Source organism: Aythya ferina (genome assembly GCF_964211825.1).
Source record: "Aythya ferina genome assembly, chromosome: 6".
Taxonomy (NCBI): domain Eukaryota; kingdom Metazoa; phylum Chordata; class Aves; order Anseriformes; family Anatidae; genus Aythya; species Aythya ferina.
The window spans coordinates 6416549-6428591 of record NC_140303.1 but is presented as its reverse complement, the minus strand read 5'-3'; the positions used below and the strand labels follow the sequence as shown (position 1 = coordinate 6428591).

Here is a 12043-nt window from a genome sequence, read left to right as displayed (position 1 = left end):
TAGATAACAATGTAACGAGCACTTCCTATTTACACATCTCAGCATTTCAAAGAGTGCTTGAAATCCACATTCTCCTGACATTTTTGGTATTAAAAAAAAAAAAATGTATTCTCCAAATGCTGGATTGCCATTCTGACAGAGTGATTAAAGCGATGAGAATTCCATAGTCCTGCATCTTCTTCCAAGAGGATAGGTATTTGCAGAATCCCCTGTGAGTATGTGCTTTAGCGGACTATCCCTCTGCCCTTCAGAAGTTGAGGAGGTCCAGTAAGGAGCCGGAGCAGCTTACTGTTCTTCAGGATTTATTGAATATTGAATTTATTGATAGTTATTGTTCTATCAGGATTTAATATAGGGCCCAAAGGGGCCAGTGAAGAGAGGGTTAGAGGATCACTGTCAGCCCTTTTGGTAGTTTGTTCTCAACTCTCAGTCTACTTTTCAATGCCTCTAATTTGATCACAGACTAGATCTGTTCAATATAACATCCTTTCACCTTAGCAAGAGAGATATAATGTTTAAATATTTTCCTGAAGAGTGATTTGCAGGGATGCTGTTGGAAGTCCAGAGTCAACCCACCCAGGGTCAGTTCTGTGCAACAGGATTTCTCCAGCAGAATTCCAAGAAAAGCAAACTTCCTTGGGGGTGGTACCTAGCTGTGACAGCTCGGAGAAAAGGTTCACTATAAGAGCTGTTAGAAATGCTATAGCTTCATGTGTTACAGAACCCCGCATATGTATAGTGATGACAGATCTACTCCAACATATGGGATCTTTTAAGAGTAGGGACAAAAAAGGGATGTGGAGTAATTCCCTCAGTCAGAGGCTGGCTCTTGGGAAGAGCAGAGCCTAAGCTGTTTTCTTTTCTTAACCATGCACAACAAAAACAAGGACGCTTCTTTCTGACTGGCTAAATCCTGTGATAAATAACAAGAACTTTGTAAAAGCAGTGTTCGTGGAAATACACTTAGATTGAATGATTAGGGGAATAGAGCACCTATGGTAAGAGACAGCTCTTCCAAAGCTCAGTCAAGTAAATCAGCAGCTGAGCAGGTCTACGATTTGTCTCTAGACAAATACGGGAGGAAGGGATCTGAACTCAGCCTTTTTGCTCACAAACTTTCCTTGGGTTGCAGGGGGCTTCTCCCACGATTCAGGTTTACGCAGAATCCGATTAATGTAAACTGGTTGTGCATAAATTCACTCTGGAGAATTGTGAAGACAGTTTTTAGGTAACAGCAGATTAGAGTTGTTGAGCAGTCTCGTGATACTGGAGGAGGGAAACGACTTTTAAGATGGCTTGCTTAGGGTAAGAGCAGTATTTAACAATAATGTTTTGCACCAAAGGACTCGACCTAGTAACCAGGAAGTAGTAAGTGACTGTCTTCAAATACAATGTCCCTAGCTGTATAAAATGAAGAAAATGAAGTCTTGTGAGGAAACTTGTTTGCATTTGGATGGCAGTTAGTAGAAGTATGAAGGCTACTCCGTTGGCTTTGTGCACTGTACAGGTTGAGGAACCACGGTAGATAAGCCATGGGCTTGATGAGTACTTTATGGCCAGCCCATATGAAGAATGGGAATCGAATTCTGTTCTTTGTCCCAGTCTGATATTTTAACTACTTGAGTGAAACGTTATTCACATCTGAGGCTTGTCAGTCATGTTTATAAGCTTCTGCTGATGACATTACGGCAGTTACAGCCCCTGCTTTTAAAAGAGCATAGCATTGCAGAGGAAGGTAGAAAGACCAGGAAAAAAAATGGAATTTCACCCAGCCTTTTTTCCAACCGACCCAAGGATTTTTACTTAATACTTCATCAGTTCCTCTCTTTTCTTTCTTTTATTAAACTCCCCCCTGAAATACGCCACAAACTCTTGCTGTTACAAACACTTACTAAATCTATTTTTCAGGAACACAATTATTAACACTCCTTGCCTGCCCTTTTTTGGAAATTTCACTTTGTAGTTTGGGGTTCTTTATTCTAGATCCTTCTTCTCTTAATCTTTACGTAAAGTGACCTGCAGACCAGGCATGTTTTGTCCAACTCACACCGGAATATTCTGTAGCATTTCTCAACTTCGAATACAAGTTCATCTCATAAAACATTTTACAGTGTCTTTGTTTGATTTGTTTGTTGTTAAACTCAGATACAGCCTGCAAAGGGGATGTTTGCTTAGATGTTTTTGGACTAGAAGTTGTCTCAGAAAAGTTTTTTCTTCGGTACATACTGTTAATTATTTGGGACGGGTTGCTGTCTCGCCTAATTTGTCAGCTCTCTTGAATCTTCCTTTGACTGCTGTTTCTTAATATTGACTCTATTCAACTCCTCTGATAACTTCATACCCCTTCAAAGGACAGTCTGAATGCCTTTGGGGCAGTGAATGTCCCAAAATTGCAGACAAAAATCAGAGGCTGATCCCTGTCTTACTATTGTTACAGTAATTCTCCATGCAGGCAGGGTGCAACATTGGAGCTTTCCAGGCAACCTTGTAACAGGAGCCATAAGAGAAGACAACATCTGTAAAGTAACCCCACTTTGTTCACCTGCTCCTCCTCCTCCCGCTGGTGATTCACTTGCTTGCTTACCGGCTTGGTGGGGCCCTTTCTGCTGACCTGAAGGCTCAAGGTGGTGCCAGTCCTCGTGTCAGCACACGTGAGTTCTACGCCTGCTTTGCCTTTCAACCTGGTACCGTGAGACCAAGCAAGCCAGTTAATGGCACAGCACCACCACCATATCACATTTAAAGGGTGATGCGGGACCGGTCAGGCCATACAGAAGGACAGTCGGTGCACAGGCCATTCATCTCAAAGCTCTTCACCATGTGGGGACTTTCAGAGTGATCAGACACGATTGTAATGTGCAGCATTTTAATGACTGTTTTTGGGACATCCTCATCTTAGAGGCTTGTAGAGATCGGTAGTCTTTTTGTGTTCTGTAAGCAAGATGATTTCATGTAGACCCTCCCCAGAGCTTTCTTTTCCAAAGGATCCATTTGATTTACTTCTGATCCCATGGACAGGAAGACTGAAATGCTTGACTTCAGGTGGAGCAATGCCAATATTGCTAGCTAACCAGTGGTCAAGGAGGTTTTCATTTTGGAATTTCGTGTCTTCTGTTGGGAAAATCAGAACCCTGCCATTATTAACACTGGCAGATCTGCCACTGTGCTTGGGCACTTCCTGCCACTTTAAAGTTGGGGTGTTGAAGTGCTTCTGGAGTTAAATTAGACTGGTTTTGTGTTTTGTTTTGTTTTGTTTTTCCATCATAGATTTTTTTTTTTTTTTTAGTAACAGGAAACTATTAACTTTTTATTCGATTTACTTGCCTGAATGATTAGTTTTCAATTTCATCAGCCTTATATTGCCAAGATATTTTTCTCTGACTTCACCTCATAGGGTTTTGAATGGTCTAATTAGGACTTTTCCTCCTGTCAAGGACTCATTTTCACATGGAGTTCTGATCTTGTCCTGTCATTTTAGCAGGAAAACTCTTTCAGCTTCTGGCAATGTTATCCTTTTTCACCAGTGCAGCCCTTGGATAGCAACTTTTAAAGAAGTGCAAGAGTTTCAGGCCTTACTTGTGTGTTGCCTTCGTTTAAGGCTAAGTCTGTCCTTTGAATGCTCCTTTGCTGTGAGAAAAGAATGTCATTTAGCTTTGTTTTTTATTGTTTTTAGACTCTGACTGCAACCAAAGCTGTTTTAAGTATCTTAGACATTGGATGTGTCATATCTTCTTGTTTTGGTAGACCAATATTTTTCATAAAGTCTCTTTGTCTCTCCTTATATTGATTGCTCAGCAGTCTAAGGAGTTTTTAACTAGATTTTTCTCTGGATAGCTGACAGTGAAAAACATGTTGTGAAATAGCTCAGAAAAAGCTTCTTGCTGTAAATATGTCAGTTAGGCAAAATCAATGGTTTCTTTGTGGAACGTGCCAGTTGTTGTGATCTGCAGAGCTGTGACGCTGAGCTCCAGTCCTCCTTCCACTGCCCTCCCGCCCCCTCATGTTTTGGCCTTACTGAGACTTCAAGTGATGCTACCTTTGGGAGAGCAGCCTGTTTGCTTTTACTTAGCTCAGTACTCTGGGATCTTCCAGGCATTTGTTTGCTGGGTGTAGCTTGCAGTGATCCCTATATACAGAGGAGCGTTTCAAGAAGCAAGATGAATTACTTTCCATCCAGTTCTTCTTAACATGTTTTTGGAATATGGACCTTTACAACACGTGATAGGATGAATTTTGGGGTGGAAAGGAACTGGGAGCAGGGACCACGTCTTACCCTTTTTATTTTATTTATTTTATCTATTTATTTTTATTACGGTGGGCCTAGTGTCATGCCCTAAGGCGTGCTGTTAGGGTAGAACTGTATGCTTAGTAGAATATGTGCATCTAACCTGTGTATATGCAAAGAATGTGCTTACAGGGCTTCAAAGAGCAGTAACAGGCAAATAACCCATCTTCCTTGGTAACATGAGCTGCCTCAGCTCTTGTAACCGACCAGTGGAAAATCATGCTGCTCCTTTATTTCAGCTTGATTTTGATCATAGACTGTCAGCTAGGTAGACTTAGAGTGTCACCTAATCTAGGTGGCAGCTGGAAGAGAGCAGTTTTTCCTGGCCATCAAAAAGGAATTATCCAAAGATGATTGTAAATGTTTTGTTTGGACAGAAAAAGGGGAAATTTGTAGCAATGAGAAATCCACATTTTTAGTGAGTTGAAAACTAGTTTATTTGTTCACTGACATATTTTCCTTGGAAGTTGCAGAGCATTTCACAGAAATTACCATGGATACTGCTTGAAGACTGCTGTTTGAGTACTCAAAAATCTTAATGTATATTTTGTCAAAAATTTACAAGTACACTGAGGTTTGGACATCTGCTTATATCATCAGATGCTGCCAATATCTGAATTCCTGCAAAGACTTGCAGATAAATATGTTAATCAGCATGCAATGGACTACTTTTCAGTTTCAAGAATGTAAGCAGAAAAGGAGAATGATACACAAACAGAAGTGCTAAAGAAGGAAATTTCACGATTTGTATTGTTTGTTCTTACGTTACACTTGCTTTGAAGTCTCATCTGACTTTCAAGTAAGTGAAAAGTATTGTGAAGTCAAATCTGACTGTCAAAATTGGCATACAAAGAAATTGCTATCGGTAAAACTAAAAAGTTTTGAGCATCAGCAGTCTTACAAGCAAGCATGTCTGACTAGTTTACTGGGTTTGCTTAAAAAAAAATGCTTAGCAAATCCTGGAACTCAGTGTCGTGAGACTTTAAGAGGGAATGCAAACTTTTAAACTGAAAATCTTAACATTTGAAACTTAATGAAGTTCTTTGTCCTGTCTTTGTTAGCATATAGAGCTTTGGTAGCCTATAGAGCATATAAAATCCTGTCGTTGGCAACATATAGAGCATACAGAACTATTGAAGGTTCATCAGATAGGATATGATCTTCTTGTAGAGAGAAAGCAGCAAGCGGTCTGGAACAGTGACACAAATCCAGTCTTGCTTTCATTAAAACAAAATTTGCATAAAAATGAAAAGGGCTGGAGGAGATTAAGAACAGACTTCATCTTTGACGCTGTCTCTTGCGGCCTTTCTTATGGGGAAATGTTGGCATAGTACGTGGTCTTATCTCACCTTTAGTAGCTGGCAACCTTTCAGATAGTTTAAACTTTTGCTTTCAGCTGATTCTGATCACAGGCTTATAGCAGTACATAAAAAATGGCTGGTTTTGCTGGCCAAGATTAGGGAAAGACAGCCTGAAAAAGAAGAGGGCAACAATGCTGGGTGAAAAAGGAAATAAAGCTTCAAATCTGAAGTGGTGCTAAATATATAGCTGGAAGTAGGTTATGTGATTTTTAGTTCCTTGTATCAAATTCCCACTCTGGTCCAAGTGTCTCTGGCCATGAAGCATAAAACAAGTCCAACATTATTTACCTGGTGACACACTCATATTTAGAGAACTGTTTTCAACCTATCTGTTGACCTACAGACTCATTTAATGACTGTCAAATAAACAGTGCCCAGTCATGGATAACAATCTCATTCCAATGCCTAATGAAAGTACGTTGTGGTAACATATTGCACGTATGTGTCTTCTCATTTCGAAAATCTTTCAGATCATTCCTAGTATTAGCCTGTGTCTCTATTAGGAATGTGAATTGTCCCTTACCACAGTTTTAGTTTTTTTGTTTAATCCTGGTTATACTAATCTATTTGTCTCCTGCTTTTTTGACTTTGCAAAAAACCACTCATGATCCAGGCTGAATGTAATTTAGCCCACCTTGAGACATTACATAAGAGTGGATTTGTTTTCATTAGGAATTGTACTTTGCCACGCTTTTCCTGTGAAGTTCTTATTTCTCAAGTTTGTGGCAGAGGAAAAGGGAGGAGATCCATGCCAGTTGGGTTGAGATTTCTGTGCACACTATGAATGAGCACTGAAGGTCTCTTATACATGAGCTGGGTGCCTAAGAGCTTCCTTCTGTTAGCATTTGAACTGTACAGATGTCTAAACCAATTCCATAGGAAGTAGTGCTAACACTGTTTTATTTTTTTTCAAACTCAATTGGAATTTATTACAAGCTTCTAATTCAATTTCATGTATGTTTTAATAAAAGCAGTAGAAATTTTAAATAAACTTTAATTAAAGCTATGCTCAAGACTGGGAATGTTGCAAAATGCTTTAAGCATTTAAACAGTGCCAGCCAGGATTTGAATTAAAATACACAGAAGTGTTTGTGATGTCAATATGCACGCATCGCGACTGTAAAACCTGGGACAAAAAAAATGCTCTTCACTCCAGAGAAGGATGACAAAAAGGTTTCCTGGTTGTACTGAATTCATTATATTAATTTATTAAGCAATTTTACATCTGTTTAATTTTCTATGAATTGCTCCAGAATAGAAATCAAAGTGTATATGTGTATAAATTACTGTTTTGTTTTCATATTTTCAGGTGCTTCACCTACAGAAAGTCATATGGAAATAGAAGGAATGGCTAATTGTCTGCCATACTATGGTCTTTCTGATTTGAAAGAAATTCTGAATGCAGTAGTTAATAGGAATGCAAAGGAAGTACATGAATGTAGGCCTCTCAAAGTGATAAATTACTTGGAGGTAAGATGTAACAATTTGCTAGTAAGTGCTGACCAGCTAAGCTTACATTAAGTCTTTAAACAGCTTGACAAATCTTTCTTCAGTTTTTAAGTAATGTAGTTCTGTTCCATACAGAAGTTACTTCTGAAAAGGAGAACACCAGATCTTCTTTGAGGTGTATGAGTTCTGCATTGCTTACCTAAATACTTCCGTCAGACATACTGCAAAACAGTGCAATGTGATCCAATACATACTTAGGTTCACAAAATTTTTCTACTTAAGCAATTTTCAGACTAGAAAGCTCCATGTTAGAATACAGAACTGTCATAAAATTGTTTACAAATTCTACAAGCAGTTGAGCCCAGAAGTCTTCAAGCTTTTACTCCTTTGTAAATGCATCTGTGAAGAAATGATAAAATGATTTAATATAGTAGTTTATGAAAAGTGTTATCTAAAGCTTAACTGTCATGTAAAACTCAATGAGATACACGTCCTGAAAAGCAGAAAGTACACCATTTCCACTCAAAAATTCCTATGATTCAGTCAAAGAGAGGATAGAGACAAAGGGAGACTTCCTTGCCAGAAAGCAAGCTGTCACTGGAATTAAGACATGGAAGTAAAAAAAATGAAGTCTCACAAGCAGTGAAATCCATATGCTTCTGCAAATGCTTGTATTTAGGTAACATCAGTAACTTCTGCAGTTAAAGGAAGCACATGCTGACAACTGACAGTCCTAGAAGACCACTGCATTCAGTGCACTAGTAAGTTCTGCTGTGTGCTGGCAGAGGAAACCACGTGTTCTCCACCAGCAGCCAGCATTTCTCATAGGCAGCTAGAGGTATGGTACTTGAGTAAAAGAATCTTTAATCTGTTTTCAGAAGTTACTATGCAACAGTTGGAACTGGAATGCCCTTTGTCAATATTTGATATGCAAATAGATGAATTTGTCTGTCCAGAGACAATAATGGGCATGAATTTTCACATACAATTAATACATACGGTACTAGTGAAAGCTGGAGTAACTAACAAGAGTAGGTTTCGATCATTTTTTTTTTATCTTAATTCTAGATGTTTCACTAATGCTATCCTTAATTCCATTTCCTAGCAATCTGTGAAGAAAGAATACCAAAGTACGTGCTCAGTTTTTTCTTGGTTTAAGTAATTGCCAACACGCTTTCCTGAATCAGGCTACTGAGTGGGACTTGGGCACTTACAAAGAATATACACTTGACTTTTTAAATATTACTTGTACAGATCTTTTCCTGTCTTTTTGAGGCAGCAAATTTACAGCTGCCTTTGAAGCAAGTGTGATTCTGTTGTGTACCACAGAACCATTCTCATGCACCCTTGAAGAAGGGGTGAGTTAAGCCCTGAGGCAGGAATGTAACTTGGTTTGGAGGTGGAAGCTTTATTTTCTCTACTTACAAATACTCATTAGTCAGATGGACTGGGATGGAGTTGGTTTGTAGGAAGGCTCGTGTTTTGAAGAGAGGTGTGTGCATAAAGGTGTGTGTATATATATAAATAATAAAGATAAATATTAAGAGATTATCAAAGGAAGCTTTATTAAAAACAATTTTCAATCCTGTGAGGAGCATTTAGAAAGAGGAAGCGCATACAGCAATAAAAGTAGCTGGAAAATGCATGTTTACTAGGAAGTATGTGGCTTGCAATCATGAAAAAATGATTTTAAAGATAAACACTGGGTGTTTTTTGCCATTCTGGTGGGCTAAACACTGGAAATGCTGTTTGCTGTCATGTTCAGAATTGCAACTTCTATCATGAGTTTCATGTTTGAGCAGTCAGCATTTCCTCATCTTTTACCATCTTCTGGTAGACCCAAAAGCAAAAATTGTCTGAAAAAATCATTTGGAAGTTGTCGGATTCTTTGCGGGTGGGTGCTTCGGTAGTTGTGTTTAGTAACTAGTCACTTCTGCTTTCTAGTACTGTGAGATAACTGAATAAAGTAGGTTATAGTTAATACAGCATTGATTTAAAATTTCACTGTATTATTTTTAAAACTGTTTAGCTGTTTAATTTATGCTAGTTCGTTATCTTGTGGTGTACAGTGTGTCTTGTGAACTGATAAATGTCTTCAGTTGATACTGTTGCCAACAGAAAATCTCATGTTCAGAAACACTGAGCATCTTGCAAAAGTGGACCCTAAAAGAAAGAAAAGAGTACAGACAGGACCAGGAGACTGACTATGTGTGACTCTTGTAGAAGTGCATGAAATGACCAGTAAGATATGTTTAGAGTTCCATTTGAGTTTCTGGGATTCAGAATGTTCAGAATATATCAGCAGAAAAGAGAAAAGTGACCTTTCAACAGTGAGTGCTTAATTCCTGCTTTCTGGTAGCCTCAGGTTAATATGTTACAAAGCGGCACTTTAATACTATTGGGTTTTTGGTTTTGTTTTCCTTTCCACAGGGAGAAGCAGTGCGTTTAGCTCGGCAGCTGCCCTTACATTTGTCAAAAGAAGATGTACAAAACACAGTTTACAGGATGAAGCAACAGCTTGGAAGGGAAAATAAAGGCTGTGTTCATGGTCGTCCTTTTTTTCATCACTTAACAGATATTCCAGAAGTTAACAAGCACAACTCCAAGGAATTTATTCAGTAAATGGAACATTTTGTTTGGGATCATTTCTCTCTTACTTAATTTTGATCGTTACTCTGTAACTTCAGAATGTTTTGTGTAAAGCTTTTGTATAATGACTTTTTATTATTGTAAGTTCACTTTCTGGAGTTTTTTGATTTAGATTCAAATACTACTTGACAAATGGAAATAAATTAATACTGTAGAGAAACAAACTTTTTTTTTTTTTTGGTAAGAATTTATTAAAGCAATATTCTCAACTGGTTTGATTCTGTCCTTATTGCTGCATGTTTAGAAAATAACAGTATATCAAAATGCTTTAGATATGAAGTGGTTAGAAACTGCTTTCATTGGAACCCGGCAAAACTTACTGCACTGTGACAGGAGATGATAATTGTTCAAGGAAGCGAGGTAGCTGTAGGTATTTAAACTTGGCATTTCCCTGTACAGGTATTGTTGCCACAAATTCATAGTGTTATTTCTGTTTGAAAATAGCAAGATTGTGTAAATGGGTATTGAAGTCTTAGTCTTCGAAAGGCTTTTCTCTAATTATGCAAATAACTCAGAATATTTCTAACCTTAGTTTACAAAGGTGTGAATCTTAGAAGTACACCACACTTACAGCTTTAGGTCATCAAAAACTGGCAAATGATTTAAAAGACAAAAGGATAAGAGTCACAACTACAGGTTGGAAAGGCTGGCACTGAAAGCAGGTGTCAATATGTGTTGGTAGAGTGCTGTACATAAACGGGGAGTGAGAAGCACAAACAGTCCTCACTTAAGGAGAATGTGGCATAACTAGAGAGAAGTCTACTATATGAAGAGCTGCTGATTACGGTAAACTTGTTCATCCTCTTCCTTCCGTAACCTAGTGTTTTCTCCTGTATTTTGAGTAGTAGGCTACTTCCATAAACTTAGTAGATTATGCTTTCTGTGCATAGCAGCTGCACTGTCGCTGAATTAGTATGCTTTAAAAGTTTCAAGAAAGGTCTTGAAAATATGTCTACACCTGAAAATATGTCTATACCCAGTTTTTCTGTCATAGCAAATTGTGGCATTAGGAAACTAAGAGTTAGACCTACCTTTTTGGTATTGCTGTGACTGCTAGATAAGTGGTTAGAAGGTTGCTAAAAGGCCTAAGTGTAAGCTAGTTTGTGGATGAGAATATCAGACCAGATAAGCAAATGCACACAATAAAAATGCAAGTTACTGGTTTATTGCTGCGTTTCAACCAACGTTGAACTAGTAAATGAAGTTAATAAATTGCCTAAGAGCAGTACATGACATCATACACCTTGTACCTCCATGCAGGCAAAAGGCAGGCTGAATCCAGCATTTGCTCTATTATGCATGCAGATGACCCAGCCACCTGCTGCTGAGACTTCTGCTCCATTCAAAACACATGCTGACTTCTGCTTGTGAGGCACGTAGAAGAAAATATAGGGCACTAAATGCAGAAGGAAGAACAGTGCAAAGGCCTGATCTAAGGTAAGGTGTAGTAGTAAACAAGGTACTCCCTCCCTGTTGCTGTCTTGGTAGGAGCAGGAGCACAAGAAAATGCAACTTTCACTGTTGCTGTTTCCTACCTCTCGTGCATGTGCCAGGTCAGACTGAGAACAGGTGAAATATTAGGCTTTGAGAGCCTTCAAGTGAATCCTGTGTGATAATAGTTATAATATAATAGTTAAGTGTAAGTGGGGAAGGAGTGGTTTTTCTGAAAGAAGAGGAAGTTTAATATCTACTGTAATACTTGATCTAGTCTTAAAACATAGCCGTGAAGGAGTACCTCTGAAGGCCTGCAGATACTTTGGGGGTTGATGTGCTGTCGAACTGAAAGGCCATTTGATGCCTGGTGCCACCACATGGGTGACTGAGCAGTTCTTTTGGGTCCAGGCAGTATGCTTCCCGGCTGCTAAAGGTTTCAACAGATTTTGATGTGTTGGGATGAATTTATGGAGGGATTTTGTGCCCGTGAGAGAAGCACAGGATGAGATCGTGGCTGGATAGTTGGGCACATGTTGGCTGTAAATGTCAGTCAGTGCAGATTTTTAGAGAGTAGGTGCATGGAGACACAGGAAGGAGATGTGACACTTGGCTCTAGGGGGAAACAGGATCCCAGGGTGTCAGTGGATACGGAAGGTTATACTTTGTTTATTTAAGTTTCTGTTTGGATATAAGCTGTTAAGAGTTCATAGAGTATCCCTAACAGAAATGCTGAAGAGAACTGGGAGAATGGATCACCAAATGAAGTCTGGTAGACCTTAATATGTATACCAACTTTAGTCAGTTGGGAAGGATAATTGATGTAATATATATCGCAGTTAATGAGATTAATATTTATTTACCAAAA

At 38.7% G+C, this 12043-nt stretch overlaps 1 protein-coding gene across 6 annotated transcripts in view; it reads left to right on the top strand.

Moving 5' to 3' along the window:
• Positions 1-9958, top strand: part of PMS1 (PMS1 homolog 1, mismatch repair system component) — a 43720-nt gene extending 33762 nt beyond the window's left edge. For all 6 annotated transcript variants that reach the window (XM_084522905.1, XM_084522906.1, XM_084522904.1 and 3 more), the window contains 2 exons: positions 6956-7116; positions 9526-9958. In XM_084522905.1, coding sequence (XP_084379031.1) covers positions 6956-7116; positions 9526-9717 — 353 coding nt within the window. In that variant the 3' untranslated portion in view covers positions 9718-9958. The remainder of the gene's footprint in view (positions 1-6955; positions 7117-9525) is intronic.
• The last annotated feature ends 2085 nt before the right edge of the window (positions 9959-12043 follow it).